This window comes from Papilio xuthus, unplaced genomic scaffold, assembly GCF_000836235.2.
Source record: "Papilio xuthus unplaced genomic scaffold, Pxut_1.1 DF827714.1, whole genome shotgun sequence".
Classification (NCBI taxonomy): Eukaryota; Metazoa; Arthropoda; class Insecta; order Lepidoptera; family Papilionidae; genus Papilio; species Papilio xuthus.
Window position 1 is genome coordinate 3606538 of NW_013530935.1, and position 19375 is coordinate 3625912.

Sequence of the window (19375 nt, forward strand, 5' to 3'; positions counted from 1 at the left end):
ATGACAATGATATTTAAATTATTAAAGTTGGAGCTTTTATACTCAACAAAGTTCGTTGATGCTTGGCGTGTCGGCCGCGACCGGACGACGACTTTTTTAGCTAGACCGCACGTGGTAGTGGAGCAAGGTCGCCGGAGCGATAATTTATTGCTGAAGAAAGCACTTTACATATTGACATTTATCCTTATTTTATTTTCTTACGATTCAATTTCACGACATTTATGAAAAAATGTTTAACGGAGAATGAATTAAATAACACAACGTTTTGATACTAAATGCAATAAATTAATTACCAAAAAAATCTTAAATCTTAATCTAACAATTCAAATCTCAAAAACAATGATTTGAATTGTATTTTGAAGTTCTGTAATGAGGATAATGAGTATGAAAATATTTGTTATTTCTATAAACAATACCTCATAATTACAAATTTTTATTAGGAACTGGTATTTTTATTCAAAGATTTTGAAGTTATACTCATACATATTTTACTCAATTCTTCTGAGTAATGCATGTTTGTTCTTCTTTTATTTATTAGCGTCGATATCTTGATTAATTTCCGAGTCACTTTAATTCGCTCACCTGCAGCCAAACGCATGCATTTTAAAACTTAAATTATTAAGTAAGGTATAGTACTCTAACACTTTTAAGCTACTAAAACTATTCTTTAAAACGTTTAAGTTACGTCAAGTGATATAAATATTTCATATTTGCAAATATATAGTTGTTATATCAAAGCGGTGCACCGTATACTCTTGTGTATGTTATTTGCCTCAGGCTACGACGTTGAAAGTATAAAATCGGAGCGTTGTTCCACTCAACATCATACTCAATCTAGCAGTCGATCATAACACTCGCAGAAATGGCTTTTAAAGTGAGTAGTTAGTGAGGGCTAAAGACTTTTAAGTAATTAGATTTTTCATGATTATAAACAAAAAAAAGTATATACTTTCGTATTCAATCTCTTCCTTAGAAGGCGCTTAGACAATTTAAAACATTTTTAGATTAAAGGAATCATACCAAAGTAATTTTTATTATTTCCAGTTCATCGTTCTGACATGCCTTGTGGCAGTCGCTAGCGCCGGCCTGGTGCCAGCAGCTGTCTCGTACGCAGCGCCGGCCTACCACACCGCGCCCGTGGCCTACGCCGCCGCGCCTGTCGCCAAGCTTGCCGTAGAGGAATACGACTCGCACCCGCAGTACAGCTTCGCTTATGACGTGCAGGACGGACTCACCGGAGACTCCAAGTCCCAGCATGAGACCCGTGATGGTGACGTTGTCCACGGCTCCTACTCGGTCGTCGACCCTGACGGCACCAAGCGCACCGTCGACTACACCGCCGACCCACACAACGGTTTCAACGCCGTCGTCAACAAGGAGCCTGTCGCTGTCAAGGTCGCCAAGATCGCCGCGCCCGTCGCCTACCACGCTGCTCCCGTCGCTTACCACGCCGCCCCTGTGGCCTACCACGCCGCCCCGGTAGTACACGCCGCGCCCCTTGCATACTCTGCCCCCATCTACCACCATTAAATGTGCCATTTCGAAAAGAACCAGTATGGATCACAAGCATTGTAAATATAAATAATTATTAACATTGTAAATAGGAAACATTTTTATACGTAAAATAATTATTTAATAAAAATACGTACAATACAACTCGTATTTCTTTACTATCGTAGAAATTACAAAAAGGTTATTCAAAAGTAAAATATATATAATAAATAAAATAAAATGCTACGTCAAACTAAAACATATGAGACAAACGCAATTGCTGTATACATTCAAATTACAAATGGTCATAATAATGATTGGAGAAAGACGAGAACATAAGAGGCTATAAAGTGTTTGCATGTAGCAGTAGAATTGAGTAGAAGGCTTTATTCTGTTTAGAAAATTATCCTGAATAACGTTCAGCGTTCCAATAAACTGATATGAACGGCTAAACACTCACGTATATTCGTCCGGTGGCGGCACCGACTAGTTTCGAGCCCATCAGGGGCCCTTCATCAGGATGGTGGTACTGGTATTATTTTGCAGACGCGGCCCATCGCTCAGTCTGATTGAGCCGTTTTTACAACAGTTTATTATAATGTCTCACGAAAGTTTGAATAGTTTAGCGTTCCGTTACAAAATTTTAGAAAATCACATAAATCATTTTCGATATCACATATTCTTTCTCTCACCTTTACAATTAAGTTGCGTGAAATGAAATTTTATTGAATGTTAAAAAAACAAATACACACTATGTAAACATGTACGGGCAACATGTAGGATGTAACGTACTATTACTTAATTAGTACGAAATAATTTGTGAAGAACATAATAAAATTGTACCGAATCAGAGTAAAACACTTTTTATGGAAGTTGAAGGCAGGAAATAAATCTTTGAATTTACATAGATTAATAATAATAATTTAGTAATGTTTGTGTTTACAAAACTTATAAGGTTATAATTCCATTAAAAGAAATGTTGGCATTTAATAATTCGGACAAGACCTTTGTATGTAAAACGGAGGCAAAACGTGAACTTAAGTAATTCGACTTGATGTGACATTTCGCTTTATATATTTATATCACGTTGATCAATTTAATGAAATAATTTATGCATGATGAAATGCATTAAGTAGCAGGCTCCGAATTAACGCATGGAGCAAAGCATATGACAATAAGCATTCTTTAAACAACCAATGTTGTATTACAAACTTAAAGTTCTATTCAAGCTTAGTATACATAACCACTTACATTTATGTACGCTTATCTTAAAATTCTTAAAATTCACAAGCACTCTCGTCAACATTACGTTACATTGCATTACTTCTAATCTACTTCTTTACTTACCAATCTCTTTAAGACTTTGTTATACATATATCTTACGAGAGGTTTAAAGACTGTGTTGTGAATTTCTCCTTTATGTTTCTAACCCAGTATTTATTATAGATTTTATAAACCAACTAACCAAGCAAAGGATTAGTAAAACATAATTGTCGTTGTCGTCGTAAACGTCGTAAACGTCGTAAAAGTAGTCGTTGTAAACTTTAGAAAAACATAACTTTGCTGTACACGTCTGTATAGTATGGCGTTGCGATTCAAAGTGACCAAAAACAGGTATCAGATACGTGCAAATGGTCTTTTCATAGAGTAAGTATATGGTACGCCAATCTGTTACAATTTCATAACAAACTTGGCCTAAAGTCAAGAACGCGTTCGAATTTTCCGCCATTGACAAATTACAAGCTCATTTCCAATTGCGCGCACATCCAGAGTGATGCACCTGAATAATACTAAGCGTTCACTCTGGTACTGTGTCACAACTCGTCAGTAGTATATATACACTGGCAAACCCGACAGGAGCATAGTCACATTCGGCTTCTACAAACCATCCCATCTTAACCTCAACCATCAACAATGGCCTTTAAGGTAATACGAATTCCCATTACTAAGATATACAGCCTTTGATATTAAAATATTTAAGATTAATAATTATGCGATATATATTTGCAATAATTTATTTTTTTACTATATTTCATGGTTAATATTAAAAACATTTTCGACAATTTCAACTTCAAGAGAAATTGTTGTTAGGTTACTGTACACTGTTAAAGATAAAAATATTCGTATAAATTTTCAATTAATTATTGAAACAGCCCATTCTACTATGTATAAACTATTTTTTATGCTGTACTATAATTAAATTTTCACAATGAAATGAGATATCATTTAAAAAAGTAAACTTAAATCTAATTACCAACATAATATGTTCTAGTCCTGAGCGACGAGTTCTTCTAACTCAACATAAAACAATAACAGTGAAGAAGTAAAAGTGTTCACGACTTCAATTGTCTAAGAATGCAGTGTCAGGACTCGGTACACTCATCGTCTAAGCTCATTGAGATGCGGGGGACAGCGGCCGCGTCCTTGACGGCTCCACGCTGGCTTGTTTGTAATTTCTCCACGCAAAACTTGCGTAACCGTACTAGTCTTGCCCTCTTAAACGGTGTCACGGTTTCAAGTACAACCATATTTTTAGTGGCTTTACTCCACATTATCGCTTGAATGTAAACAATCAAAAGTTCTTAAAATTCGTCGTTTAGTTGTTTTTAAGTTCTATAGCGAAGAGAATAGCAACTGCATATAAGTTTATATTTTAATACGCTTCTAGTCCTCAATACATAGTTTCTTTTAATTCCTAAACTTATCACAATTCTATCATTAATATTTAACGTGTTTTGCAGTTTGTCGTCTTCTCGTGCCTGTTGGCTTTTGCCCGAGCCAGCGCTCCCGTTGTCGCTGCTCCCTTGGCCGCTGCCCCCGTGGTGGCCGGACCCGCGCTCGCCAAGCTCGAGGAGTTCGATCCCGCTCCCCAATACCGGTTTGGATACGACGTGGCCGACGCCCTCACCGGCGACTACAAGAGCCAAACAGAACAGCGTGACGGTGACCTCGTCCAGGGCTCGTACTCCCTCGTCGATCCCGATGGCACCCGTCGTACCGTCGACTACTCCGCCGATTCAATCAACGGTTTCAACGCTGTCGTCCGTAAAGAGCCCCTGGTAGCGGCCGCACCCGCTGTAGTTGCTGAGCCCGCTGTGGTACCGGCCCGTATTGCTGCTGCCCCAGTAGTTGCTGCCAAGTACGCCGCCCCCGTCGCCCCGGTGGTCGCCGCCAAGTACGCTGCTCCCGTCGCACCAGTAGCTGCCCCTCTGACCTACGCCGCATACGCCGCTCCCGTGGCTAGGGTAGCCGCCTACACCTCGGCCGTACCTGTCGCCTATTCCGCTCCGGTCGCCAGGGTAGCTTCCCCACTGTACTCCCCTGTGGCGAGGTTCGCCGCTCCTTACGCCGCCGCCTCTTTTGTTGCTGTTTAAGTCTCAAACAAATATGGACTGATTTTATTGATTGATTGAACAATAAACTTTTTTAATTGTGAAACATTTTTTGTTGAAAATCATCTTATCAGATCTTTATCCTACTCCAGCATGATGAGTGTTGAATAAAATCATACTATTCATACTAAAATTATAAATGCGAATGTTTGGATGATGGATTTGAAGGTATGTACAGAACGGCTCAACCGATCTCGATAAAATTTGGTATATACGTAGAGCATAGTCTGGAAAAACACATAGGCTAAATAAGTTTTTTTTAATTCCGCGCTGACAGAGTCGCGGGCGACAGCTAGTTTATTCGTGCAGAAATAGCGACTAGTAACAATAAAGAAATAAAAAGTACCATTTATTTTAGTTTACAAAAAATTTACTTATATTTTAAGAGTAATTAAATTAATTAAATAGACATATGAGTTATATATTCCTTGTCGTTGTCACATACAAGATCGCATTTATACTTTCTTCTTTCACCTTAATTAAAAAATATGCATTACGTCAAAATGCCATTGTAATATAATTTCTGATTTCTAACTGTTTTGTATTTTTTTATCAATTTACTGTTTTCTTACAAGTTTATCATGGAAGAAAAACCTCGTATGTTCGGTGCATTGACCGTGTACAGGGAACGGGGGGCGTATTTACGTCGATTGGAACAATTTGATAAAGCGAAAGCTTCTTACGATGAAGCGTACAACAATGCTCCTGAAGACGTGCGATTGCTCATCGGTCGCAGCCAAGTGTGCTCCGATGCCGTCCAGCCCATACAGGCTTACACTGACGCCCAACTTGCATTAAAATTAGAGCCACGAAATATGGTGGCTCGCAATATGCAAGCTCGGGCTATGTATACAATGTCTGATTTTGAGAGATCAGTAGTTATAAATTTTCGTGGCTCGAGATTACGTCGGTATCCGCCCTACTTCATCGAAGGCATAAATCAAGGCGTAGAAACAATACAAGATTGCATAGGTTTGAATGCTGGCAGTGTAATGGTTGATTTTTTGCCGATAATCAAGCGATCCGCTGTAGCCGTAGTCGACGAAGATGAACCACAAATACAGTCTCATGTTTCTCGTATTCCACGTCAAGCAAAAAAACGTAAGTTAACCCAAATGGAAGCTCGAAAACACGCCATTTTGGCGCGGGTTCTCGCAATGAAGTATTTAGGACCAATGGCATACGACAAATTTTTTCTCCAAGACCTCAAAGAGGACGCGAGACTACAATCTGCTAATTCAAGGGGTAGCAAAGAATTAAAAACATTGGTGGACGGAACGCTAATGACATTAAGCGAGCGGCAGGAAATGCTAAGATCACAAAAGCCTTATTACACGATAAAACTAGCGGAAAAAGCTGTATCAAAACATCAAATTCAATATAAAGAAGCTGTACTCGCAAAAGAACGAGAAATCGGGGCGCATGAAGCTGAACGCCTGTTAAAACATATCGAAGATAACTTAAATGACAAACGTATTGTGAACGTAATATCTTATGCAGAACGAATGCAAACTTTCTTAGATACAAAAACTCCTCGAACATTGCCAGATAAACAGAGTTTTATTGAACGGTTATACAGGGCAGTGGGAGAGGCCTACTTGTGTCAACATCGACTCTCTTACAGACTTAGCGAAAGAGGAAATAGACGGCGCATCGCATTCTTAATGGGACTTCCCGTCGGTCGACCTAAATCTTTTGATTCTGTTCTCGCAAACTATCCTCAAAAATTTATTGATGTCCAAAAGGCTACCAGTAAAGTTGCAGCGCTATTAGAGATGTGTGAAAATTCAACCATGAAATGTTGGTTATTGTATGAAATGGCTCGACTCCAATCCGCTCAAAAGAATCACCCGCTGGCTAAGTTTTATGCGAAACGTTGTCAGCGTGAAGCACAGGAAATTTCCAATGCGACTTGGTGGCTGAATGGATTGTTTGTCTTAATGAGCAGTGACATGAAACAAGGAAATGCCAACGAAGTAAAAATACAAGTGGAAGAAGCTATAGAATATTCCAAAAAACTACAAGATCCAGAAGATGTGGTTGCGTTTCTTAGGAAATGTGGCGAAATGATGGCCGATGTAGGAGCGGCGGATGATCGGAAAGCGATGCAGCAAAGAGAAAAAGAAATATTGGGCGTCATGGATGAGACTAATCGTGTCAATACGGAGGTTTTGTTTAAACGAATGTCAAATGTTCCGCCGGGTAGAAGATTTACCGTTTTGCCACAAACACAGACGGAAGCGGAGCGTCAGCAATCAGTACGTACCCGGTTACGTCAAAAAGGGCTAACTGTGCTACCAGGACATGAAAAGCCTTTGCCTCCTCCACCAAGATCTGATACGAAAGGTTTTCAAGTTTTTGATTTGTAATCTATTTATTTTAGAACACTTTATTATTATTACTTTGTAGTACAAATTTATGTTTTTTTATAATAAATTAACACTTTATTATTGTTACTTTGATGTATAACTTTATGTATTGTTTTATAATAAATTTTGTTATTCTCATAATCATCTTTTTTTATTTATAAAATTAACCATTGTTCATGTAAAAGAGAATATAGAAGACTAGCTGTTGCCGTAGACTACATCCGTGCTGAATTAAAAAAATAATAATAGCCTATGTGTTCTTCCACACAATGGTCTACATCTATACCAAAAAGGACCGCGACGTACGCCGAGTTTAAACATAATATACTCCCTTGCGTAAATAAGGGAAAACATGAAGAAGTCATATTTTTGTGTTTGTATTTCTTTGTTATAAATACAAATAATTTTTTTAATTATCTTTCCAGTACTATAGAAAGAAGGTTAAATCAAAAATTAAAAAAAAAACGTTCTTCTTAAATAATGACAAAGTGACAAACATTGCTTTAAATCTATTTGCAGTCAATTTATGTCAGATTACTTTGTTTTATCAAGAACATTGATTGCTATCTTACGATTAACAACAAATATTTTGAATATTTACACAGTTATATTGTATTTCCCTACATATTTATAAAGATTTTAAAATGTTTGAGAAACAACTGTATAGTGCTTTGACTGTGTATCGCGAGAGGGGAGCGTATTTAAGGAGACTCGAACAATTTGAAAAAGCCAAAACAGCCTACGATGAAGCGTACACTAACGCAAACACAGATGTACGGACGCTTACGGGAAGAAGCCAGGTTTGTTCTGATGCTGTCCAGCCGCTTCAAGCGTACACAGACGCAGAGCTGGCACTCAAGCTGGAGCCGGAGAATATGATCGCCCGGAGCACGCAATGTCGGGCTATGTACACCATGTCTGACTTCGAAAGATCAGTGGTGATGAACTACCGTGGAGCCAGGGTGCGCCGTCAACCACCTTATTTTGTGGAAGGCATTAACCAAGGAATAGAAACTATACAGGATTGCATAGGAGTCAACGCCGGAGATGTTATGCTAGATTTTTTACCCTTAATTATAAAATCTGAGGTCGCAGTCGTAGATGAAAATGAACCGAAAAAAAAGCTACACATTTCCCGAATTCCTCATCCGACAACTAAGAAAAAGTTAACTCAAATGCAAGCTAGGAAACACGCAACTTTAGCTCGCGTTCTCGCTATGAAATACTTGGGACCGATGGCATATGATAAGTTCTTCCTACTGAAGCTTAAAGAAGACGAAAGACTGATGTCAGCTAATATGGCTGGTAGTATTGAGCTTAAAAAAATAGCAAGAGAAACATTACGTTCATTAACTGAACGACAGGAAATGTTGCGCGCTCAAAAGCCTTATTACTCAATCAAATTTGGCGAAAGGGCTGAATCAAAGTATCAAAATAAATATAAAGAGGAAGTTCTCGCTAGAGAACGTGAGATAAATGCCCGATACGTTGATCGCTCATTGAAACAAATTGAAAAATGTTTACGAGCGAAACGAGTTATGGAAGTCATGTCGCACGCAGAACGGCTGCAACAATTACTTGACATGAAGACGCCACGTAATTTACCTGACAAAGATATTTACATAGATCGTCTCTACAGAGCAGTAGGTGAGGCTTACTTTTGCCAGCATCGTCTTTCCTACAGACTCAGCGAACGTGGCAATAGACGGAGAATCGCTTTCCTAATGGGACTTCCAGTCGGTCGACCGAAGTCTTTCGACTCAGTCTTATGTAATTATCCTTATAAGTTTGTAGACGTTAAAAAAGCTTTGACCAAAGTTTCCGCAACTTTAGATATGTGCGAAAATTCTACTATGCGATGTTGGTTGATGTACGAAATGTCTAGAATGTTGACAACTCAAAAAAATTATGCCCTCAGTAAGTTTTACGCGAAGAGAGTACAACGGGAGGCGCAAGAAATATCTAATGCGACGTGGTGGCTTAATGGCCTGTTTGCATTGATGAGCGGCGAAATGCAGCAGAGCAATATTAATGAAGTACGGGCCGCAGTCGAAGAGGCCTATGAATATTCCAAAAAAGTGCAGGATACGGCACAGGTGCAGGCCTTCCTCAGGAAATGTGTCGAGATGATGGAGGACGAGGTCCAAATCGAAGAAAGAAAAATTATTGAGAAACGGGAAAGACAAATAATGGACGTCATGGACCCAGTACAGAGCGTCGAAGCTCGCGTGCTGTTCAAGAAGATGTCAGCGTTACCGCGAGGAAGGAGGTTCTCAGTGCTGCCCCAGAAAACAGACTTTGCTGGTCTAAAGGCGGAGCGACGGCGCCGCTGCCAATTGGGACTGACCGTCGTTCCAGGACCGGTGCGGACCTTACCAGCTCCAAAGAAATCAGATACGCCAGGTTTTCAGATATTTGATGTTTAATTTATTTTTCCATAAGTCGTATTCCTTGTGTATTTGAGGGTTGTTATACTTAATTATTCTTAGAGTTCAATTTTAAGTTTTATATTTTAGTTTTATTAAATAAATAAGCTTTAATAAATTTTTATTGTTTTTTGTTTCAACCTAAATTTATTTTTAATTGATTTATTCGACAAAGTATTATTTTAGTCTTCGCAGCAATATATACTCTAGAAAACAAAAAGGCCTGTGTCACGCATTAATCTTTTACGCGCCTTTTAAATTGCAGAATTTGTTAAGAAACACATTTCATCGTTTAATATCATGACTAGCTTTCTTCCACGACACTATCTATGTCATATTTCATCAAAATCCTTTGGGCCGTTCCGAGAATACCTTTTAATAAATCTCCAGCCATCTATTAACCCAAACTTTTGCATATATAATATTAGTAAGATTATGCACGTATTTTTTAATCTTCATATATACAAATGTTATGTGTGTTTTAAATACATTGCCAGTATTTGACACTCATTCTTCTTTGCTTCATATTGGTAATGCTTGACAATCTTTTCTATCCGTCAATCGATGTCACCTCATGACATACAATACTTAAGAATATTGCTTTGTGTTATATATTGTTTTTTATTATACAACGATATTATCTGACTTACATATTTATAAAGTTTTTAAAATGGAAGAGAGAAGATTATTCGGTGCTTTGACTGTGTATCGGGAGAGGGGAGCATATTTAAGGAGACTCGAGCAATTTGAAAAAGCAAAAGCGTCATACGATGAAGCATTTAGAAACGTCCCCGAAGATATACGGATGCTTATTGGTCGCAGCCAGGTATGTTCTGATGCTGTCCAACCGATTCAAGCATACGCGGACGCCCAGCTCGCTCTGAAGCTAGAGCCAAGTAACATGAACGCCCGAAATATGCAAGCTCGTGCTTTGTACACCATGTCTGACTTCGAAAGGTCAGTTGTAATGAACTGCCGTGGAGCAAGGGTGCGCCGTCAGCCGCCTTATTTTGTGGAAGGCATCAACCAAGGAATAGAAACTATACAGGATTGCATAGGAGTCAATGCTGGGAACGTGATGCTTGATTTTTTACCTTTAATTAAAAAATCAGAGGTAAAACTAACTGACGAAAATGAACCGAAAAAAACGCTACATGTTTCTCGAATTCCTCGACCAGAGAAGAAGAAAAAGTTAACTCAAATGCAGGCTCGAAAACATGCAATTTTAGCACGCGTTCTCGCTATGAAATACTTGGGTCCAATGGCATATGATAAGTTTTTTCTTCAGAAACTGACAGAAGACCAAAGACTGATGTCCGCCAATTCAGTTGGTAGTATTGAACTGAAGAAAATTGTAAACGAATCATTACGTTCATTAACCGAACGACAGGAAATGTTGCGCGCCCAGCGACCTTATTACTCAGTCAAATTGGCAGAAAAAGCTGAATCCAAATATCAAAATAAATATAAGTTAAAGGTTCTTAATAAAGAACGTGAAATAGGCGCGCAGACCGTTGAACGTTCATTGAGACAAATCGAGAAAAGCTTGAAAGCGAAACACGTGATGGATGTAATGATGTACGCAGAGCGTCTCCAAACATTCCTCGACCTGAAGACACCACGCACGTTACCCGACAAAGATGTTTACATTGATCGTCTGTATAGAGCGGTGGGCGAGGCTTACTTATGTCAGCACCGAGTCTCTTACACTCTAAGCGAAAGGAGCAATAGACGAAGAATTGCTTTCCTAATGGGACTTCCAGTCGGCCGGCCTAAGTCCTACGACTCAGTCCTAGGCAATTATCCTTACAAATTTATTGATATTAAAAAAGCTATGAGTAAAGTATCAGCATGTTTAGAAATGTGCGAAAACTCCACAATGAGATGTTGGTTGATGTACGAATTGGCTAGACTGTTGACGTCTCAAAAGAATTATGCACTCGCCAAATATTACGCCAAGAGATGTCAAAGAGAGGCGCAAAAGATATCCAATGCGACCTGGTGGCTGAACGGATTGTTCGTATTGATGAGCGGCGATATGCAGCAGAGTAATGCTAACGAAGTACGGGCACAAGTCGAGGAGGCCTACGAATACTCCAAAAAGCTACAAGACCCCGAAGAAGTGCAGGCCTTCCTCAGCAAATGCGCCGAAATGATGGCGGACCAAGTCGCCACCGATGAGCAAAAAGTCATCGTACAACGGGAAACGCAAATATTGGACATCATGGAGCCGGCGAAGCGTGTCGAGACTCAAGTGCTATTCAAGAGAATATCGATATTGCCGCGAGGACGCAGGTTCCCAGTGCTGCCGCAGGGAGTCGACTTCGCAAGTCAGAAGATAGAAAGGCGGCGTCGGCGCCAGCCCGGCCTCACCGTCATCCCGGGCCCACCGCGCGCGCTGCCGCCGCCACCTAAATCCGATACCCTAGGTTTTCAAGTATTTGATATTTAATATTTTCTTTTTAAGAGTTTACTTTTTAAGTTTTATACTCGATTATTCATATAATTATTTTTTATTTTAAATTGTTAGACTTACCTTTTTTAAGTTTTATACTATGGTATTAAAATATGTACTTATGTTTTATTTTAAAAGTTACTAGATTTTCCTTTTATAAGTCCTATACTTTGGTATTGATGTTTGTAGTATATTTAATGTTTTGTTTAAAATTATTGTATACTTTGTTTTTTTAAGATACATGTATAATATTTTATGTTATTTAATAAATATTCTTTTATGGGCTATGTGCTATTTGGTTTGATTAATATTTAACAAAAGGAACAACATTATTTATAGAGTAGATAATACATTAAACAAAAAACACTTGTATCTCAAATGCAGGGTGCTATTTTAATAATAAGATATCGACTCTTAATATTCGTATGCTGGATGACGATGCTCAGTGTTCGGAGGAGCTTTTACAACTTTCGCTTTGGTTGAATCATCAAGTCAAGGTTACGAGTGCAAGCGATATAAGATCGCAAACAAAAACAAAGCTGGCTGTCATAATTCGAAATTAAAAATTTGAAAATAAGTTTGTCATTCTAAACAGTAAAAGTAGTTATGGAAGATATATTTAACCCACTATTGATATACCATTGAATGTGTTTTTCAGTTGTGCTGTTGTTGATTGATTTACTTTGGTGTGACGTTTTACTGGTTCTACCTTCTTATTGAATATGAGATTCGAGCTTTAAATTGGAAGTCTGTATGATCTGAATTCAATTAGAATAATCATTACATGTATAGAATTTTTATTTTTGCTTACATAAATTCGAGACACTTTTCTTTCTCTTCTGTGCATTGCCAGATATATTAATATTCATGTTGATATCTTCTCATGCTAATTTCTCGGAACATATCCTCACAAAATATCAAAGGACGCATTCAATATTTTTTGGAAAGTAGTTAAATGTTAATTGCTAAAGGATGATCTTTCTACGATTATTGGATTATTGGACTGAAATGATCATTCTAATTAATATTGAAAATGCAAATTGAAGTGTGTGCCAAAACAAAGTAAGCTTCTATAAAATTTTGCACACATCATCACGGAATTTGTATAAAATAAACTCTACCAGTATTTCTCTCGAAAATTTCGTCACAATATTGTATGTTCGTAAATAAAAAAAAGATTAAATTCATTTCATTTTATAACATAAATAACATTGATATAAAAAAGCCTTAGTATTTACAAACAAGTAACACAACAAAATTGTAATAATTCATCTAGAAGTAGTAGGGGCTTGGTAGTCTGGCAGCGATGACGGGGGCTGGGGCGGGGGCCACTATTGGGGCACGGGCGACAATTGGAGCTGGGACAACTAAGGGTTCGCGACGGACGACAGCGTTGAAACCGTTGAGGGGGTCGGCAGAGTAATCGACTATCCTCCTGGTGCCGTCTGGGTCGACGACGGAGTATGAGCCTGTGACGAGGTCGCCGTTGCGGTTCTCCTGGTGGCCCTTGTAGTCACCAGTGAGGGCGTCCTGGACGTCATAGCCGTACGAGTATTGGGGCAGAGGGTCGACGCGTGCCACCACTGGCGCTGGTGCGAGCACGCTGGCGCATGCTACACCAAACATGAAGATGAATACTACAATCTGAAAAGACAACAAGACATACTATAATACAAACATCACAGTGCTTAAATACCTAATTTCAAGTCAATTTAAATATTTCCGCACACAATTGTCAAAATATTTTACTGAATGAAATACGCACTATATTTATAGCCCATATTATATTAAATTTATATTCTGAACTTGCTTATCAATACATAACTTCAGTCGTATTGCGTAATACCGTTGACATAGGCCTGTCTCAGTCGCACTGAGCCGAGCATTGACATGCGAGACTTGTGCGCGCGCCGAATACGTGCAGTTTGCAACACGGCGACGAAAAGAAACGCTTATCGTAACTGATTGCAGGAGGAATATTAAATTGATAATCGATTTAAAGCATTCTAAGGGATAGTATTACACTTTTTCTCGTCCGGGAATTGCACCCTCTTCATCATCATCACCCCTAATCATTGGGATACGTCCAGCTTAACCGTGCGATTCCCCGTTTACAAAAACAAAAGCTTTTACTTCTTTCTATTAAAAAACAAAGTTTGTTGAAGAAACTCTGTCAAGGTACATTAAATAACAAAAAAAAATTACTATGTCATAATATTATGTTATAGGAAATGGATAATCATCGCAACACCAAAAATCGATATTACCACTATAATTGTAATCAAAATGACACTCTCATTTAAGTGACCAAAAACTGTTACATTTGTATTCAAAGGAAAGTGTCTGTCGCAAAGAATCCCGATATGGGTCCGTTGGTCAATTGTATGTCACGCGCACGTGCACTTTGCCATCGTGTCTATGCAAACTTGTAAGGTAAACTATTGCATTATAACGTGTTAGACGACAGCCGTTTAGTTAAAAGCTATTTAATGCTTTTAAGCTATTTTTTCTCACAACCTTTTTACTTATTAAAAATAGAACAATTGTAAGACTTTATAAAGAATAATGAAGAAATGTTTTCAAGAAAAAAACAAAGGCAAAATACAAAAGAAGCTTGGATTTTGACGATAAGGCGTGGATTCTGGGCTGTATGCTCGCAAGTAGCTATTTGGGTTATTGAGATATGACCACAGTTATTTCCTACGTATTACAGATTAGTAAGAATTACTTTTACAATTTCGAAATATGTATTGTTGAACGTACCTTGGAGTTCATGTTTGTTTGCTTGGGGTTGGTTGAGCAGTGCAGAGTTGAACTGTGAACGTCCCGGACCGAGACCGCGTTATATATCGTTCAATGCGTAACGAAAGACGTGATCAAAATACATCGCGTCTAATTGAAGAAAGTGCTACAAGTTACGCTCCATACAGCCAGCGATACCACGTATCGATTTACAAACAAAATGCTTTCATAATATAGATCACATGCATGAATTAAATCAATACTTCATAGAGCATGGTGTTTACTGAGCTAAACATCAAGCCCTAACCTTGTTTGTTACGTGCGTTGGATCTAATTGACGTGTGTTGACGGCTGTGGAATAATTTACATTAATTTATTTGACTTAAAACCAGCTAAACCGTTCAACTAAATCTGTAGATCCTACCATGGCTTGATCTATCGATCATACCATAGTTGGAATTCGATCTATCTATTATGTCAACTGTGAACATAGCTGTATATACTAATATTATAAAGATTAAAAACTTTATTGTTTGTTTGGATTGTATATACGAGTATTTCGGATCTATTGAAACGATTTGAAAATTTTAACACTGTTGGGAAACTAAACTATCCCCGGGTGACATAAGGTATATTTGTTTGTAGATTTTTTTTATATCCGTTACATAGTTGTAGGCAACTGCTAGTTCATAAATAAAACTTAACAACAATTACTTATGCGTTGTTAGGTTATGGTAATATCCACAACAATATGTTCCATGAATGGGTTCACTGTAAAATACTACGACTATTAGGAATACAAGCGTCAAGTAGATGAAGTTAATCTACGCTTCGTCTGATAACTATGGTCTATGAAGCCCTAGACAATCAAAAAGGAAATGAAATCTTATTAATATTATAAATGCAAATTTTTAGATGGATGGATGGATGTTTGTTTGAAGGTATCTCCAGCACGGCTACACGGATCTTGCTGAAATTTGGCATAGATGTAGAACCCAGTCTGGAAAAACTCATAAGCAACTAATTAAGTTTTTTTTTTAATTCCGCGTAGACGGAGTCGCGGGCTGGTAGCTAGGATCTCTCCAACGGAATTCATCTGTATGGAATTGTTTTACTTGTTCCTAATACTACGGGTAGCAGGTAACTTCTTTGGTGAGAAAGACAAAAGTCACGTCTGAATATACTAAAAAACCGCTATGTGCCTGTCCCCTATATACTTCTGTTTATCAAGTAAGAACGGTCAAAGAATAGGTAAAATACTTTCCTATTTCTTTGGTCTGTTTATAAATATAATTTAAACGTAAGCTTTTTAACTATATAGCATTCTGTTGTTAAGATAAAAGACATTTATTTTTATTTCATCGATCGAGATTACAAAATAGACCGTCGTCTCTCTCTAGTAATTTAATCTAAAAAAACCACAAGATGATTTTTTTATCCTCATCATCTCCCTATACGTCCCCACTGAGGGGCTCGGAGCTTACCCTAGGTAAGAGGTGATTAGACCATAGTCAAACACGCTGGCCTAGTGTGTGTTAAATGACGTCACACATATCTTCACAAATATATGCAGGTTGCATCACGATGTTTTCGTTAATCGTCAGAACTTCGAGTAAATGTACATATGTAAATGGGATATCGAAAAATACATTGGTACATGGCGGGATTTGAACCGAGGTTTTGCCAGTTCGCAATTGTAGTACTTAGTTCATGAGCCACCGACTTATGTATAACTTTTTTAAATAAATAATACAAATCAAGTCTATTGAATAAAACAAGTAAATACTTGTTTACCTCAGGTGTAAACTGAATAATGCCTGGTTGCTAGTCCTTTCATAGATTAAAATCTAATTCAATCCTTGACTAATGTACGTTTCCGTTATTTATTTACGCTAGTAATTGTTATTCATTCCTACACAACTCTCACTTCCATATTTTAAAGTTATTCATTTGCTTTACACCTCTACATAAAATTTTATTAAGACAATTTGACTGGTCGGGAAATTATTGTACCATTATTGCAACCAAACCATGTATTTTGTGATCTAAATTCGAGACTATTTTACATTTTCTCATCTGTGGATGAGTAAAAAAAATTAAAACAATTCCGTTCCTGCCTTTGTGTTTTTCGCCATTATTATTTCCGAAACAATTAACCTGCCTTTATGATAATTTACTAATAAACATCTGCTTCTAACTAAACCACTTTTTAATAACTTCATAGTTGTCACAACGATTAACTAGTTTTAACTATTTATCATTTTTGTGTTAAAAGTTAACTACAATGTAGTTTTCTTAAATGTTCGGTACGTAGTTATTAAATCATAACAAAAATAAATAAAATAATTAGGTAAAAATGATATGACTACAGATAATTATAATATTACAAATGCTGTTCCTAATGAAATTAAATATTATAATAGGTTTCATAATAAGGTAAATTTTCATCAGAGAGCAATAAGGAAACAGGAATAGTGAAAAGATATTTATTATCTATGTACAAATCAAGTCTTTACAAAATGTGTCATCAAGTCGTGGTTTGGTTTAGGGGTATCTGTAGCCGGCGGCGACTTGCTGGACGAGCTTGGCTGGCGCTGCGCGGGCCACCGCGGCTACCGGCGCAACGGGGGCCACGGGAGCCACAGCTGCTGCAGGGGCCACGAGGCGGGCAGGGGATGGTACAGCGGCGACCGGAGCCGCGTAAGCAACCGGGGCATTGTAGGCCACTTGCGCGGTGTAGGCGGCGGCGACGGGAGCGGGGTACGCAGCGGTGTAAGCTACGGGAGCGGCTTTCACAGCAGCGGCAAAAGGCGCGGAGTAACCGGCCGCTACCACGGGACCCGCGGCGTAACGCGCAGCAACAACGGGAGCGGCAGCGTAGGGCGCGTAGACTGGGGCGGCGGCGTAGCGCGCGTACACCGGTGCGGTGGCGTAGCGAGCATAGACAGGAGCGGCAACGGGCGCTGCGACGGGTGCGGCGGCGTATCTGGCAACGACTGGTGCGGCGACAGCAGGAGCGGGGGCGGCGACTGCGTAGCGGGCGGGAACTACAGCCGGTTGAGCGACCACAGGGGCGGCAACTTTAGCGGCTACGACAGGTGCGGCGGCGATGCGGGCAGGAACAACGGCGGGTTCGGCGACAACGGCAGGAGCGGTGGCGACCAAGGGCTCCTTACGTACGACCGCGTTGAAACCATTGACGGGGTCGGCGGCATAGTCTACGATACGACGAGTGCCGTCGGGGTCGACAAGCGAGTACTGGCCCTGGACAAAGTCTCCATCGCGCTGTTCCTGCTGGCTCTTGTAGTCTCCAGTAAGAGAGTCGGCGACGTCGTATCCGAATCTGTACTGAGGCAATGGATCGTATTCTTCAACTCTTGCAAAGGGCGCGGTATAGGCGACGGGTGCAGCCGCAACCGGCGCCGCTGCGATGGCCGCGGGCGCGCTGGCGTACGCCAAAGCCACGAAGGACGAGAAGATGACGAACTGCAAATATTTAAAAGGATTAATTGTCACGTTTCAGGAAGTAAGTTACTTTTCACTAATGTTTAAATTTTTTGTCATGTACTGATTTTACTACTACTATTTTTACAGAAGTCGATTTATGTGAAAAAAATAAATGTGATTATTAATTTGTAAAAAAATCCTTCTTTACGATGTAACACTGAACACTATTTCACGAACACTTTGATACAACACTTCACAAAATCCAAATAGTTGTCGTACCTTGAAGACCATTTTGTTTGGGTTGTTTTGTTGTGCACAGGGATGCTTGGAGCTGTGAACTGTGCACCCCATTAGACCACAACACTATTTATAGCGGTCGCAGTTGGTTGCTTCATCCCGACCGCATCTCCAAATTTAAATATATTCAAGTACGCACGTACGGGCGATGGGGCTGGACAATGCCGCGTAAACAAAGCGGCTACTTGTGCAACGCGTCCGAGACTTCGCGGTCACGCCAACTAAACACTCAATTCTAAAAATTCAACATCTTTTCAGCAACTGAAAAACAAACTTCACGGAGTAATGTACCTTAGAAATTAGCTAAATGAAATGTTTTGAAAATATATGCAGTTAATTTCAAAATCTGTAGCTAGTAGCTAACATGTGATTCCTTTAATAACGCAAAGGATCAATCAGTACGTGTACCAATCAGTAGTTAAATATTATGATATTAACTGGTGCATATATAGTCAAGTATAATAGAAATGATTAATAAAATAAACACGTGGACTGACAAATGCATTTATTGTCTATTGATTTATTATTGACTCATTGCAGTGAACCATTTAAAAAAACTTGATATCTATCACATTGGCAACATTCCAAAGAAAGTCCAAACATCAAGTATATCAATAGCCAACGAGCATTGAAGATGAATACTATAGTATCAAAAATGCCAATCAGCAAAAACTTAATTTGTAGCCTTTATCTATGTGCTTCATTCATCCAAAACTCCATCGAGATCCCGTGAGCCGTTGTAGATACACCTTCTAG

The 19375-nt window shown here is 39.0% G+C and overlaps 6 protein-coding genes across 6 annotated transcripts; 4 read left to right on the plus strand and 2 right to left on the minus strand.

Moving 5' to 3' along the window:
- Nucleotides 1-831: 831 nt before the first annotated feature.
- CPR70 (cuticular protein RR-2 motif 70) lies at nucleotides 832-4865 on the plus strand. Its single transcript, XM_013310378.1, has 4 exons — nucleotides 832-874; nucleotides 1045-1527; nucleotides 3391-3417; nucleotides 4233-4865. Exons 1-4 carry the CDS (start codon nucleotides 863-865, stop codon nucleotides 4863-4865), a joined length of 1155 nt encoding a protein of 384 aa, XP_013165832.1. The 5' UTR covers nucleotides 832-862.
- A 482-nt stretch (nucleotides 4866-5347) lies between these two features.
- On the plus strand, nucleotides 5348-7304 carry LOC106116598 (tetratricopeptide repeat protein 25-like). Its single transcript, XM_013310478.1, has one exon. It carries the CDS (start codon nucleotides 5465-5467, stop codon nucleotides 7250-7252), a length of 1788 nt encoding a protein of 595 aa, XP_013165932.1. The 5' UTR covers nucleotides 5348-5464; the 3' UTR covers nucleotides 7253-7304.
- A 472-nt stretch (nucleotides 7305-7776) lies between these two features.
- LOC106116511 (uncharacterized) lies at nucleotides 7777-9678 on the plus strand. The gene has a single exon (XM_013310379.1). It carries the CDS (start codon nucleotides 7897-7899, stop codon nucleotides 9676-9678), a length of 1782 nt encoding a protein of 593 aa, XP_013165833.1. The 5' UTR covers nucleotides 7777-7896.
- A 552-nt stretch (nucleotides 9679-10230) lies between these two features.
- LOC106116605 (tetratricopeptide repeat protein 25-like) lies at nucleotides 10231-12184 on the plus strand. The gene has a single exon (XM_013310486.1). The coding sequence runs from the start codon at nucleotides 10349-10351 to the stop codon at nucleotides 12128-12130; it is 1782 nt and encodes a 593-aa protein (XP_013165940.1). The 5' UTR covers nucleotides 10231-10348; the 3' UTR covers nucleotides 12131-12184.
- Nucleotides 12185-13311: 1127 nt separating this feature from the next.
- Nucleotides 13312-14941, minus strand: CPR69 (cuticular protein RR-2 motif 69). The gene is given in 2 exon segments (NM_001311917.1): nucleotides 13312-13777; nucleotides 14897-14941. Coding segments are annotated over 2 exon segments (384 nt in total). The 5' UTR covers nucleotides 14909-14941; the 3' UTR covers nucleotides 13312-13405.
- A 2448-nt stretch (nucleotides 14942-17389) lies between these two features.
- CPR68 (cuticular protein RR-2 motif 68) lies at nucleotides 17390-18721 on the minus strand. Its single transcript, XM_013310485.1, has 2 exons — nucleotides 18602-18721; nucleotides 17390-18361 (listed from the first exon to the last, which is right to left on the minus strand). The coding sequence occupies exons 1-2, from the start codon at nucleotides 18671-18673 to the stop codon at nucleotides 17420-17422; spliced, it is 1014 nt and encodes a 337-aa protein (XP_013165939.1). The 5' UTR covers nucleotides 18674-18721; the 3' UTR covers nucleotides 17390-17419.
- Nucleotides 18722-19375: the final 654 nt, after the last annotated feature.

Excerpts from the sequence above, each read along its gene's own strand:
- LOC106116511 (XM_013310379.1), top strand. The coding sequence starts at position 7,897 with ATGTTTGAGAAACAACTGTATAGTGCTTTGACTGTGTATCGCGAGAGG.
- LOC106116605 (XM_013310486.1), top strand. The coding sequence starts at position 10,349 with ATGGAAGAGAGAAGATTATTCGGTGCTTTGACTGTGTATCGGGAGAGG.
- LOC106116598 (XM_013310478.1), top strand. The coding sequence starts at position 5,465 with ATGGAAGAAAAACCTCGTATGTTCGGTGCATTGACCGTGTACAGGGAA.
- CPR68 (XM_013310485.1), bottom strand. The coding sequence starts at position 18,673 with ATGGGGTGCACAGTTCACAGCTCCAAGCATCCCTGTGCACAACAAAAC. Across the intron at positions 18,362-18,601 it reads CAAACAAAATGGTCTTCAAG|TTCGTCATCTTCTCGTCCTT; the intron begins GTACGACAACTA and ends AAATATTTGCAG.
- CPR70 (XM_013310378.1), top strand. Across the intron at positions 1,528-3,390 it reads CTGCCCCCATCTACCACCAT|CCTCAACCATCAACAATGGC; the intron begins TAAATGTGCCAT and ends ATCCCATCTTAA. Across the intron at positions 3,418-4,232 it reads CATCAACAATGGCCTTTAAG|TTTGTCGTCTTCTCGTGCCT; the intron begins GTAATACGAATT and ends CGTGTTTTGCAG.